The 14,197-nt window shown below is 51.9% G+C and overlaps 1 protein-coding gene across 5 annotated transcripts in view; it reads right to left on the bottom strand.

Moving 5' to 3' along the window:
- EEF2K (eukaryotic elongation factor 2 kinase) overlaps positions 1-12,769 on the bottom strand; it is a 53,519-nt gene extending 40,750 nt beyond the window's left edge. For 4 of the 5 annotated variants that reach the window (XM_014545419.1, XM_014545418.1, XM_014545420.1 and 1 more), the window contains exon 1: positions 1,410-1,731. In XM_014545419.1, coding sequence (XP_014400905.1) covers positions 1,410-1,655 — 246 coding nt within the window. In that variant the 5' untranslated portion in view covers positions 1,656-1,731. Of the gene's footprint in view, positions 1-1,409; positions 1,732-11,985 lie in introns of those variants that run through there. The other variant, XM_005873351.2, reaches the window with a different exon arrangement.
- Positions 12,770-14,197: the final 1,428 nt, after the last annotated feature.

The following is a 14,197-nucleotide window of genomic DNA, read 5'->3' as shown; positions in this document are numbered from 1 at the left end:
TCAAAATATCCATTAAAAAAACACACAACAAAACAGAATAGGCAGAGACTGAGAGACGAGATAGAGACGGTCCTACTGCCTCTGGTTCCTGGGTCTGGTCAACGTCTACCCCTGGGCCCCAAGGAGCTCTCCTGAGCTGTCACAGTAAATTCCCCTTTGCTGGAGCCTGTGTGAGCTGGTTTCTGGTTCAGGAGCCCCTCCGCCCACCCCTCTGGGGCAGGAGCCTTCCTGACCTAAAATGGACAGCAGGAGGCTAGACAGCCCTCCCGCCCTCCCTTGGGACCTCCGTAACACAGGCGGGGGGGCCAAGCCACAGCCTCACCCTGCAGTGGCCGCAGCCTCAGTGGGAACCCCCGGGGCTATTTCCGGAGCTGCCTGCCCCAGAGGAACTCAAACTAGACTCCTGGCCCTGAGAGGAAAAAATATTCAACTGTCCAAGAAAATTACTGATTTTCCAAAAACAGATTAATTCTGAGGTTACAAACGTGATTTTAATTTCAAAGCCCTAATGGTAATAAGCACTTTGCCTACCAGACACTACACCTGTTTGTGAGGATTAAGTTCAATAAGGACAAAGGTACTGCATTGAACTATTTCACCACCAGTTGCACAAAAGCCCAGCAATGCTTCTCTCCCTCCCCTCTGCATAAGCTTTGCCATGATCTGAACACAAACCCCGAACAAAACAAGTGCCCTTTCCCTCAAGCCAGAAGGAGGATGCCCAACCCAAGCATGGGCTTTCTTTAAAAAAAAATGTTTTTATTGATTTTCAGAGAGAGAGGAAGGGAGGGGGATAGAGAGATAGAAACATCGATGAGAGAGAAGCGACATCAATCAGCTGCCTCCTGCACAGGGGATGGAGCCCGCAACCCGGGCATGTGCCCTGATCAGGAATCGAACCGGTGGCCGAACCAGTGGCCGTAGTTCCTGAGTCGATGCTCAACCACTGAACTACCCAGGCCGAGCCAAGCACTGGCTTTTATTACTGCAACCAACATCAAGGACTACATTTTACATCATGTCCCCGGGCCACATGCACACACAGGAGTGAAATAAAAATAGTTAACTGGTCTGTCGTGAGAAGCTAAGTTGATCATCACATTTATGTGTGAACGTGTGCATACATATGCTCTGAAAAATAATATCTTTACAATTTGTAATGCTTCCCAATATTCCCTCATCTTCCGTTCTCTTCCATTTCTTAAAAAAGTTGATCAAGGTTTTCCCAACCCCGGAGCGGGTCCCGAGCTGCTCTTTAGAAACACTGCTCTAAGCCGACCATCAGCTTAACAGGCACAGACTCAGACCCAGAATGTACACGCTGCCCGTCTGGAAACACAGGAGAGACCCGACTGCCCGTCCCTGGGGGGTGACCTGGGCTGGGGTAGGTGGGGCCGCGATCCACTCACCTTGATGTTGAAGGAGCTCCCCGGGGAGGCGCCGAAGCCGCGCCGCTCGCTTTTCCTTAGGTCGCTGCAGTAGTCACCAACCTGGCAGCTGCCATGCTGGTGTGCCCGGGGGTCATCGGTGATGGGGCAGATGAAGTACCCTTCGTCGTCGTCGCTGTCTGTGTCAGAGTCCCCGTCACGGCCAGCCCTGGAGGTCTGGCTGCCGCCAACGCCTTCCAGGCGGAAGATGAGGTCTTCGTCGGCCATGCTCCCAGGGTGCCCGTGGTACCCAAGGGGGGGGTGGCACAGCCAGAGTTCCTGGGCAGCTGCTGCGGAGAAGGCCCTGCAAAGGGAAGCACGGATGTGGGTGCTGGGGCCGGGTGGAGGCTGGCTCACTGGCACCTCATCTACACGCCGCTGGTGACAAGAGCTGCAACCTCAGACTGAAGACCACCGCGGCCCTTTGGGAGGCACCTGGCGGGCGGCAGGTGGGAACATTTCAAATGTACAAACTCGGCGACCAGCAACCCTACTTCCAAGAACTCAGCACTTAAAACAAGGCAGGGGAACGAAACGCTGCCTTAAACAACCGGAGTGATCTTTTCAGGACATTCAGATCAAGGGTTCCCCTGCCCAGCTCCCTCAGCTCCTCTCCACATTCTTGGTACAATCTCAGCGCCTTCGAAGGGTCCGGGCCCGAGTGTCCTGGCCTCTGCCTGGTCTCCTCCAGCTGTGGCGGCCCCCACACCACTGCTCTCTCCCACCCGTGAGCACGGGGAACCTATTCCCACCTCAGGGCCTTGTCCTTGCTGTTCCTCGTGCCAGGAACAACCCTCCTAATCCTCCAACACAGTTGCTCCTCGTCATCTGGATCCCAGCTCAAAAGCCACATTTCTAGGAATATTCTCCGACTCAATTCAAAGAACTCCTCAAATTCCTCAAAAAATTACAAACAGAACAACCTCACGACCCAGCAATCCCAAAATAGTAATTTGTAAAGATATCTGCATGTTTATGTCCGTTGCAGCTCTATGTACAATAGCCAAGATATGGAAGCAACCCATGCCCATCTGTAGACAACTGGATAAAAAAGTGGTGCTACATATATACAATGGAATCCTGCTCAGCCATAAAAAAAGAATGAAATATTACCACTTGTGACAACATGGATGGATCTAGAGGGCATTGTGCTGAGTGAAATAAGTCAGACAGAGAAAAGACCAATACCACATGATCTCACTTACGTGTGGAATCTAAAGAACAAAATAAACAAACAAAATAGAAACAGACTCACAGATACAGAGACTATTTGAGGAGCGCCAGATGGAAGGGCTGTTAGGGGGATGGGTGAAAAAAATGAAGGGATTAAGAAGTACATCGCTGGTAGTTACAAAACAGTCACAGGGATAGGGAAGATAGTCAATCATATTGTAATAACTGAGTATGGTACCAGGTGGGTACTAGGCTTATCAGGGGGATCACTTTGTAAGTTATATAAAGGTCTAACCACTATGCTGTACTCCTGAAACTAATATAACATTGAACATCCACTGTATTTGAAAAATAAAAAATTATTGTAAACAAAAAACCCCTCTCAAACACATAACTAGTCACTCCCCTAGCACATAGTCTGTTTTACTTTCTTCATAGATTTTCCCAGACTGAAATCATCTCATTCATTCATTTATTGTCTACTAGAGGCCCGGTGCACAAAATTCGTGCATGGCGGGGGGGGGGGGGGTGTCCCCCGGCCCAGCCTGCACCCTCTCAAATCTGGGACCCCTTGGGGGATGTCCAACTGCCGGTCGGGCATCCCTCTCACAATCCGGGACCACTGGCTCCTAACCGCTCGCCTGCCTGATTGCCCCTAACCGCTTCTGCCTGCCAGCCTGATCGCCCACAACTGCCCTCCCCTGCCGTGACCCGCCTCCTCCGCTGGGACCCGCCTCCTCCGCGCAAGGCGGTAGAGACGGTAGAGACGCTGGGACCAGCCTCCTCTGCACTGCGCAGAGCCGCGGGACCCCAAGGCCTCATCTCGCTGAGTGGCCGCCGGGCCTCGCCTCCTCTGTGCGTGCAGCCATCTTGTGACGGCCACCTTGTGATGATGTGAGGGCAGGACGCCACCTAAGCTATTATTAGTATAGACTAGAGGCCCGGTGTACAAAATTCGTGCACTCAGGGGGGGATCCCTCAGCTCAGCCTGTGCCCTCTCACAGACCGGGACGCCTCAGGGGAAGGCCAACGCTGTGGATGCGGGAGAGGCTTCTGCCACTGCTGCTGCGCTCACCAGCTGTGAGCCCGGATTCTGGCTGAGCGGCGCTCCCACTGTGGGAGCACAGTGACCACCAGGGGGCAGCTCCTGCATTGAGCATCTGCCCCCTGGTGGTCAGTGCGCATCATGGTGACCAGTCATTCCACCCTTCTGTTGATTTGCATATTAGCCTTTTATTATATAGGATGTCCCAGTGCTTCAAAGAGTGCCCGGCAGAGTGGGCACTCAATTCATGTCCCCGGAATGAGTGAGAGGCCCTCAGAGGTTCTTGGTAACAGCCCAGTGCTCATCCATGGAGGCCTGCCCAAACCAGGAAAGGCTTTGGGATTGTCACAGTGCGAGCTCTGGATACACACAGACATGCAAAGATAGTCAATAAAGAGTTCATCAAGGCTGATGAACAAAAATCAGTATTATTTCTATATACTACCAATGAACAATCAGAAATGAAATTAAGAAAACAATTGCACTTACCAAAACAAGTGCATGACTTGTACAACGAAAACAAAGCATGTCCAAAGAAATTAAAGATCTAAATAAATGGAAAGACATCTGTGTTCAGAAGATTTAATATTGTTAAGAGGACAGTACTCCCCAAATTGATCTATAGGTTCAACCCAATCACTATCAAAATCTGAGCTGGCTGCTTGAATAAACTGACAAACAAGTGCTAAAGGTCACATGGAAATTCAAGGGACTCAGAATAGCCAATACAATCCTGAAAAAAGCAAAACAAAGTTGGAGGAGTCATACTTCCTGAATTCAAAACCAAGCTACAGTGATTAAGACAACTGGGACTGGTATAAGGACAGAGATCTAGATCAACGGAATGAAACTGAGACTCCAGAAATGAAACTTCACATTTATGGCCAACTGACTTTTGACAAGGTTACCAAGCCTATTCAATAGGGAAAGAATAATCTTTTCAACAACTGGAGCTGGGACGAATGGATCCACACTAAAAAAGAATGAAGTTGAACTCTTTCCTTACAGTATACACAAAAATTAACTCAAATGGATCAAGGACTTTAATATAAGATCTAAAACTTTATCAGAAGAAAATATAGGAGAAAATCTTTGTAACCTTGGGTTAGACAAAGACTTCTTAGAAATAACACCAAAAATACAAGTTACAAAAGAATAGATGAGCCCAGTGGGCATGGCTCAATGGTTAGGCGTCAACCTATGAATCAAGAGGTCACAGTTCGATCCCAGTCAGGGCACATGCCCAGTTTGGGGGCTCGGTCCCCAGTCGAGGTGCGTGCAGGAGGCAGCCGATGGATGATGTTTCTCTCATCGATGTTTCTATCTCTCTTTCTAAAAATGAATAAAATCATATTTTAAAAAATAAAAAAGGAAAAGGATGTTTGTAGATGCGGCAAAACTTTCCACAAGGACCCACGAAAACTCGCCAGCCCTGTGATGGACTGTGGGGCTGGCGGGAGCTTTTTAGGGTTAGGGTAAAACAGCACATTTCTATACTGTTTTAACTTTTTTACAAAACTGGGTCGCCTTCAATATAAAATAATAAATAGGTGAAATGTTTTTTAAAATGTTAGATCAAGGCAATGATTCCAATTATTCTTAACAGCTCTCTCTGTGGACAGGAGGGTTCCAGATCCAAGGTGGGCACTTGCTTGAGGGTCACCCCAGCAGCAAATGCACTTACATCCCAAGCCAGCGCACTCCCATCAACCTGACCTGAAATCTGAGGACACGGCTCAGCTTACCTCGTGCAGCACACTCTGCCTCTGTCAGTCTCTCGTTTTGTTGTTGTTGCTGTTGTTCTTTCTTTTTCCTCAATGCATCACCCCTACTGACTTCTCCACTCAGCCTGACAATCGACTCAGTTTGACAATCGCTGCTCTGGGTGTTCACTGCCGACTGTGTATCTTACCCTCAGGGCAAGGTAAGGTCACTCACTGCCTGGATCCAATGCCTGAGCCACTGATCCTGTCACCAAAACCTCCCTGGGCCGGGCCCGTGCCCCGCTCTCTCCCAGCCCCAGTGCCTACTCTGCCCTGGTCAGCCCATGGCCGGGATCTCTGCAGACAACATGGCGGGGAGCCTGGAGCTGTGAGTAGGCCCAGCCGGGTCACTGGCGTCTGGGCCGGGATGATGCCAGGGAGGAGCCACGGCTTCGGCCTGCAGCCCTCAGGCAGTGCTAACCAGTGCTCAGAGCAGTGGTTGAGGGCTGGACTGCTGGCCACCTTGACCAGATGAATTCACCTCCCCAGCTCCCCCATGGTGAAGGGGGCTGCGTAGGTAAGTGTCCTGAGGGAGGTTCCACGGCAGCCAGTTCACAGGAATTATCCCCAGAACCCGGTCCGTGGCCACGTCCACCACAGACCTGACGCCCTCCTCGGCCTGGAGAACAGAAGCAGCTGTGGACGAGCAGCTTGGTATGTATCCCAGGGCTGCGTGAGCCGGTCCGTGCTATGGCTTTTCAGTTGTCATAAATTTGCTCTTAATGCAGCTGTAGCAGCCGCCTGCTAACTGTCCCCCAGCAACTGTTCGCTCTTTCTTCGTAACAGAATCATTGGTTTTTGCCTAAGCACGTGGCCACTTAGACTAAGTTCTACTTTTCCCAGATTCCTTTGTAGTTAAGTGTGACCATGTGACCAAGTTCTGGCCAAGAGGATATAAGTAGGACTGTTTTCAACTATAGGGAAGGGTTTTTATTTATTTGTTTATTATGTCTTGTGTGTTCGTTTTCTTAAATTAGAGAGGCTTGAGCATTTTTAAAAAATGTATTTTTATTGATTTCAGAGCGGAAGGGAGAGGGAGAGAGAGATAGAAACATCAATGATGAGAGAGAATCATTGACCGGCTGCCTCCTGCACGCCCCCGACTGGGGACCGAGCCTGCAATCTGGGCATGTGCCCTGACCGGGAATCGAACCGTGACCTCAGGTCATAGGCCAGTGCTCAACCCCTGAGCCACGCCAGCTGGGCTATAGGGAAGGGTTTTTTAAGAGAGGGAGAAAGCGTGCCCTCCTGTCCCCCCTCCTTCCTGCTGGCTGGACTGCAAGTGTGGTGGCTGGAGCTCAAGCAGCTATGTTTAACCATGAGGAAGCCATGTGCTGAGGATAACAGAGCCATGAGAAAGAGGGGGCCTAGGCAGCATAATCTTATATCTTTTTAAAAAATATATTTTTATTGATTTCAGAGAGGAAGGGAGGGGGAGAGAGAGATAGAAGCACCAATGATGAGAGAGAATCATCGATTGACTGCCTCCTGCACGCCCCATACTGGGGATTAAGCCCGCAACCCGGGCATGTGCCTCCTGGTTGCTAGGTTGACGCTCAACCACTGAGCCACGGTGGCCGGGCTTAATCTTATATCTTGAGGCAGCATAGTAGCCCTGGACTGACAATCTTCAGACTTTGCTATCTAACTTTATATAGTCTACTATAATTTTTTTCCTTACTACTTGCGAATTCTATATGTTCCAGTAGCCCCTCTCTCCCATATTATAAAAAGTCACATCACATCTCTTATAATAAGCTGATGCCTGGGTAGGTCGGCCTGGGAAAACTGTGGCCTCAACCCAGAGTCCTAACGTGACAGCTGCTCCCACATCTGCCCATGACGCCTGGGCACTGGAGGGTGTTGGATCCTCCCAGACAGGCAAGGAGCCCTCAGTGGCCCTCGCTCAGCCCACACTGCCTGCGCCAATACTAACCAGGGCATCCGGCTTCCTAGCAACCTCCATCTAACGGGGCTTCCCTGTTCCTGCGAGTAAGAGACTGAGACCAGGAGCAGAACCCAGCTCCCAAGACAGCAGGACTCTCTGGAAGGTTCCCTCTGCCCTCACTCAGGCACCACATCTCCCCCGCCCAGTCCCCACACACCGGGAAGCTGCAGCTGAGCTGGGTTCTGTGCCAGGCAGCCCGAGCCCACGCCCTGGCGCTGCCACTAGGTCTGGCTGGATGTCTGGTTAGCAGCCAACCCCGCTTCCTCAGGGTTCCGCGGGGAACAGGCTATTTTAGGCTCTGGCCACGGAATCGCTGTGCTCACTGGGTCTCGCTACGAAGGGCTCCCCTGGCAGCCGCTGGGGCAGGAACTGTGCTTGCAATGCCCTGGTCAAGGCTGCTAGTCCTCCTCGGGGCTCCTCACACCCCCAGGAGCTGCCTTCCTGCTGTAGAAAGGAGCTGAACTCCCCCGCCCCCCACCTGGGAGCCAGCGCCTGAGCCAATATGGCCCGCACAGAGCCGGCCGGTCACACACTGGTCCTTGCGGCAGCCACAGAGGACGGGTGCCTCAGGGCCACCTGGCGTCACGCACCTGCTTCTGTTCGGGGACCTGCCTATTGTCTGCTCTCGGGCCACGTACCTGGGGTTGGGGACCCACCGCCTAGTCCCCGGGTGCCACGTGGCCCAGGTCTAAGCAGAATAGAGTTTGGCACCAGCGACGGTGACTGGCTCAGAGGTGGGCATGTGACTCAAGCCAAACCAACCTGACCCAATCACAGCTAAGCCGGGAGCTTTGGCCTGAGTGGCTGAACGACAGGACACGCATCTGAGACAGGGACTGAGGCCACCAGAGAACAAAGCTGACGTCTGGTGGAGAGCAGAGCAAGAGAGAAACACACAGTGCAGGGTACAGACGATGGAGACCTGTGCACTGGAAACCTGTATAATTTTGTTAACAGTGTCACCCAAAAAAATTAAATGAAAAGGAAAAAAATGAACAAGAATATAATTTTGTTAACCAGTGTCACCCCAAAAATTCAATGAAAAGTAAAAAAGAACAAGAGACAGAGAAAAATGAACAGTTATGACATCACCTGAGACCCTAAATCCAAAGGTGGCTGAAGCCAAACCACCACTCGGACTTCTGCACACAACACCAGAACCCTGGCCTGTGGCTGCGGGAACAACTTGGCGGGCCGCACAGAGGGTTTGTCCAAACCCGCCAGGACGCAGGGCCCCTGTATGTTATTTCTGTACACTTCAGAGATAACACTTTTATTAAAGCACCTGGTTAAAAACAGCACTGCTGTCCTGTTAGGGCCCCTGCGTGTGACCGTGCGGGCGGGGTCCTACTGGGCTCCCGCGAACAACCTTTGCACCGGTCCCGGGCAGCCTGCCTCCTACCCGCAGAGACAGCACTTCCGGTCGTTCTGGATGCCACTCGTGGGAGCCAGTGCCCCGTCTCGAATAACATGCGTGTTCTGCTATTTCTTCACTTATCTCGTTTGGTCCTTATCTGTTGAATGTCAGGTGTAATAAATGAGCCTTCGCTTCACTTCCCTTCCCACGGCACCCCCAGACGGCCGGTCTTCTCCTGGCCCCCTAGACACCAGGCCAAGATCTCTCTTACTCCACGAACCAGAGGAGCTATGGGTTTCTTCTCAGTCTAGTGTGAGCTCCTCTCACCGCGAGAAGGAAGGAAGGATGTGGTTTTGTGCTGCAAATGAATGACAAGGCAGAAGAGACCTTTGCGTATTTTTCCTAAATAGGCAGACACATAACACATGTGAACAGCTGGCTGCAACCCGGCACCACGCTAAGCACTTGACATCGACTTTCTCATCTGCCAACCACAGGAGCTGCAAGGCAGAGAAGGGGCTGCCCTCCGAGGGGCCCCGGGGACGGCAACCCAGCAGAGCTGGCTGCCCTGGCTGCGCAGCTGGAGCTCCCGACTGAGTCCTCAGTTTCCTCCAAACTAGAAGGAATGCCTCTCTGAGGCGTCCGGCCACGCTCGCTGCGGCGCTGTTCACAGGAGAAGACATGGACATACTAGTAACCTGTCCGTGGGTGGGTGATGGGTGAGGACACGGTGGTGCATATACGATGGAACAGTATTCGGTCTAAAAATAAAAGGAAATCCTTTCCTTCGAAACAACATGGACATACCTGGAGGGCATTATTAAGTGAAATAAGCCAGACACAAAAAGACAAGTCCTGCACGACCTCACTTATACGTAGAAGCTAAAAAGCCAACCTCACAGCCCTGACCAGTTTGGCTCAGTGGATAGAGTGTCGGCCTGTGGAGTCAAGGGTCCTGGGTTCGATTCCAGTCAAGGGCATGTACCTTGGTTGCAGACACATCCCCAGTGGGGGGTGTGCAGGAGGCAGCTGGTCAATGTTTCTCTCTCATCGATGTTTCTAACTCTCTATCCCTCTCCCTTCCTGTCTGTAAAAAATCAATAAAATATATTTTTAAAAAAATAAAAATAAAAAGCCAACCTCACAGAAGCAGACAGAACTGCCAGGGGCTCGGGTGGGAAATGGAGAAGGTGGCCACACAGTACAAAGTTTCAGTTACGCAGGAGGGGTGAGCCCGCCTTGGAGATCCATGCACCGCGGGTGGCGACCGCTAGCCGTACTGCATAGTGAGCACGAGGCCTGCTAAGGGAGTGGGTCCTAAGAGCTTTCACCACACACACAGGTAACCCTGTGAGGAGGTGGGGTGGTAGTGAGCTTGATTGTGGTAACCAACTCACCATGGAGACACCTGTCAAAGCATCACACTGTACACCTGCAATTCATATCATTTCAACTTGTCACTTACACGTCAACAAAGCTGCCGAAAAACCAAACAAAAAAAACAAAGCCCAGGACAGCGAGAGACACTGTGCCCTGTCACCACATGGCCGGGTCTGAATTCCTAATCCCTGCTGGAAGGTGGCCCTGTCCTACACAGGGGCTCCCCAGCCACTGGCACTGAGCAGGACCAGCAGGTGCCAATCAAATGCATCTCCTGGCGGCGTTGTATTTCCTTACTGGAGCCGGGAGGTGGAAGTGGTAACCACCATGCAGCCCTGCGATTCCCTAGTCAAGCCCCAAGCCGGGACTTCAAGTTGGTGTCTTATTACTACCTGTGCCCCAGCATGTGGTGGGCGCTCACACGTAGACATTTAGTTAAACTACTGTGAGCGCCCAGCCAGTGTGCTCAGCGGTTGAGCCTCAACCCAGGAACCAAGAAGTCACCCCTTTGATTCCCGGTCAGGGCACACGCCCGGGTTTTGGGCTCAATCCCAGTAGCGGGTGTGCCAGAGGCAGCCTATCAATGAAGTTTCTCACTGTTGTTTCTATCTATCCCTCTCCCTTCCTCTCTCTCTAAAAATCAGATTTTTTAAAAATTTAAACTACCGTGAGAAATAATACAGTTTATGTCAGATTAAAAGAACTGATTTACAGATGTGCACACCCACCTGCCCCTCCCTGCATATCATATCCCCCGCTTGCCCTGACCAAGAACTAATCGCCAGTCACAGCCACGCACACCTCCCTGCCCTTCACCCCCAAGGACCCTCTTCCTTGTGAGTGAGAATGGCTGTCTCACTCGCTGCCAAACCCCTTTGTTCCCTTCCAGATCCAACTCAAACTTTTACCTCTTCCAGAAAGCTCCCCGGAAGGTTCTCTTGTCTGTACAACTAGGGCAGAACCAACCCGGAGTGGCTCTGAGAAACCGATGAGATCAAGCACATGGCGCCTACCAGAGAACTGGCGCTCAAAAGTACCAGCTGCTGTTGTGCCCTGCCAGCCCCATCCCCCTGCTCCCCAAGTCACTTCCCTCCTCCCAGCCCCTCCATAATATTTCCATTATTCCGGGAAACCAACAGTCTATGTGGCAGACAGAACAATGGCCCCATCCATGTCCTCATCTTTGGAATCTGTGAATATTTCTCTTTTATGGTAAAGGCAACTTTGCAGATGTGATTAAATTAAAGGTCCTGAGAAAGGAAGGTTGTCCTGGATCATCCGGTAAGCCCAGTGTAACCACAGGACCCTTACAAAAGGAGGCTGGTGTTAGAGAAAGAGGAGTGACAGTGGCGGGTGTCATGGAGCAGGTGCTTTGTGGCTGATTTGGAGGCGGAAGGAAGGGCCACAGAAAAGGAATGCACAGCTCTGGAAGCTGGGAACGGCAAGGAAACACATTTCCTTAGAGCCTCCAGAAGGAACACAGCCCTGCTGGCACCCTGACTTTTGAACTTCTGACCTCCTGAACCACTGGAAGAAGAAATCTGTGTTGTTTTAAGCCACTAGTCTGTGATTTGCTACAGTCGTGACAGGAAACAAGTACCGTCCAGAAGAGTCGTCTCGACGTGGGCAATGTTGCCAACAAGGGGACGCGCGGCCGTGTCTGGAGACGTTTCTGGTCGTCACGCTCTGGGTGGTAACTGACTGCTAACAGGTCGGGACCAGCGACGCTGCTGAGCTCCCTACAGGCACGGGCGGCCCCACAGCACACGGTTCTCTAGCCAACTGCCAACAGTGCCGAGGCTGAGGACCTGCCGAGACCATTCTGGTGGAATTCTCCTCCTCTCCTAAAAGCCAACCTCCACACACACCAGAACGAGGAGACAGGAACTTACTCGCTGGCGAAGCAAGGAGCCAAGTCAGCCCTGGCTCTGCCGACGCTCGTACAAACCGCTGCCAGACCAGGGCTCTCTTCACACAAACTGTGCCGACGCTCGTACAAACCGCTGCCAGACCAGGGCTCTCTTCACACAAACTGTGCCGACCCTAGAACAAACCGCTGCCAGACCAGGGCTCTCTTCACACAAACTGTGCCGACGCTCGTACAAACCGCTGCCAGACCAGGGCTCTCTTCACACAAACTGTGCCGACGCTCGTACAAACCGCTGCCAGACCAGGGCTCTCTTCACACAAACTGTGCCGACGCTCGTACAAACCGCTGCCAGACCAGGGCTCTCTTCACACAAACTGTGCCGACGCTCGTACAAACCGCTGCCAGACCAGGGCTCTCTTCACACAAACTGTGCCGACGCTCGTACAAACCGCTGCCAGACCAGGGCTCTCTTCACACAAACTGTGCCGACGCTCGTACAAACCGCTGCCAGACCAGGGCTCTCTTCACACAAACTGTGCCGACGCTCGTACAAACCGCTGCCAGACCAGGGCTCTCTTCACACAAACTGTGCCGACGCTCGTACAAACCGCTGCCAGACCAGGGCTCTCTTCACACAAACTGTGCCGACGCTCGTACAAACCGCTGCCAGACCAGGGCTCTCTTCACACAAACTGTGCCGACGCTCGTACAAACCGCTGCCAGACCAGGGCTCTCTTCACACAAACTGTGCCGACGCTCGTACAAACCGCTGCCAGACCAGGGCTTTCTTCACACAAACTGTGCCGACGCGAGACTACACCACGGTTTTAAAAACCAGAAAAACACACTTTAGAACACAACGCACAAATTATTCTCATTACAGCTTTAACAACATGCACATGAGAGTTTGAATATTAATTTTTAACGACTCTCTGGGCGCCCTGATCATGCACCAGGACACCGTGTACGCCAGGAAACCAGGGACACAACTGGTCTCACTTCTCAGGGGGAACCCTGTTTACGCGGCCTCCCTTTCAGGGGCCAGCCCCCGTGCGCCCCGAACAAAAGGGGCCATGTCTCATTCTCCTCTTTCTCCCAGCGCAGAGCACCAGGCACGCACACACTAGGTCCTGCGTAAATGCAGGCTGCATGAACTCACAAGTAACCGGAGAAACTGGGCAACTTCTGCTGATATAATGGGCACTGCAGGCTGGGAGTGGAGGGACTATGGGGCTATAACTACCAGGTGTCTGGGGGTTAATTAGCCTGGCAGTGTTCGGGGCAGAAATAGAACAATGGGGACGAGCTGTAGTTATAGGAAATATTAATCATGTTCCGTTAACTGTGAGTGCTTTGTTCTGATTAAAGAAAGCACATCCTGATCCGGCTGGGAGTTGTACACCCCGGGACCTGGGAGTTAACCTGAATACGGCCCATTCTCATCAGGAACTGCCTATCATAGAAAGATTAACAACCTTGTTGCTGAAACAATGGAGTCCAGAAGGCACTGGCCCTTTGCAACGCCCAGTCACATTGCCTGTAATCTGTAACCATTTACCCACTTTTATTCCTTTTGCCTACTTCCCTATGCCTGTAATAACTATTCTTATTCCTTTTGCCTACTTCCCCATGTAATCTTTGTCCTTCTATCCAATATAAGCTGCTGGCCTATGGAGGGCAGAACAGACTTTCACGGCTGCCTTGCTGCCCTCTCCTGCTGCCGGCAGTGTTGGAATACATGCTCAAACATGATTCAACCCTGTCTCTGCTTAACTGGCTCAAGTAGTGACAGGCAGCCCGGATCTACTGTCATCCAGTTTCAAAAGCTCCTGAGTAGGAAAGCCTGCATCATGGGGAGGCCCTCAAAAAGCACCCAAGACTAGGATCTGGCCTGACCAGGCTTTTGGGACAAACAGATCTGGGTTCAGGTCCTGACTCTGCTACTACTAGCTGAGTGGTGTTGGGCAAATTACTTACCCTCACTGAACCTCAGCTTCCTCATCTGTAATATTCACTCAACCAAAAACGTGGAGCGGAGTGAGCAAGGTAAAGAACTGAGAGAGGTGCCCAGGGGACAGAGAAGGCCACTGTGGCAGACAGGAAGCTCTCCACCACGAAGCTGTGCTCCCCTGCCCAGCCAGGGACGACATTTCCCAGCACCTTTTGCATCTAGCTGGGACCATGTGACTGCCTGGGGGCCAATGGGATATGGGCTGCTTCCAAGCCCAGCTCAC

Source organism: Myotis brandtii, unplaced genomic scaffold, assembly GCF_000412655.1.
Source record: "Myotis brandtii unplaced genomic scaffold, ASM41265v1 scaffold407, whole genome shotgun sequence".
NCBI classification, from domain to species: domain Eukaryota; kingdom Metazoa; phylum Chordata; class Mammalia; order Chiroptera; family Vespertilionidae; genus Myotis; species Myotis brandtii.
Note: the sequence above shows the minus strand (reverse complement) of the source record. Positions and strands in the feature narration are given on the sequence as shown.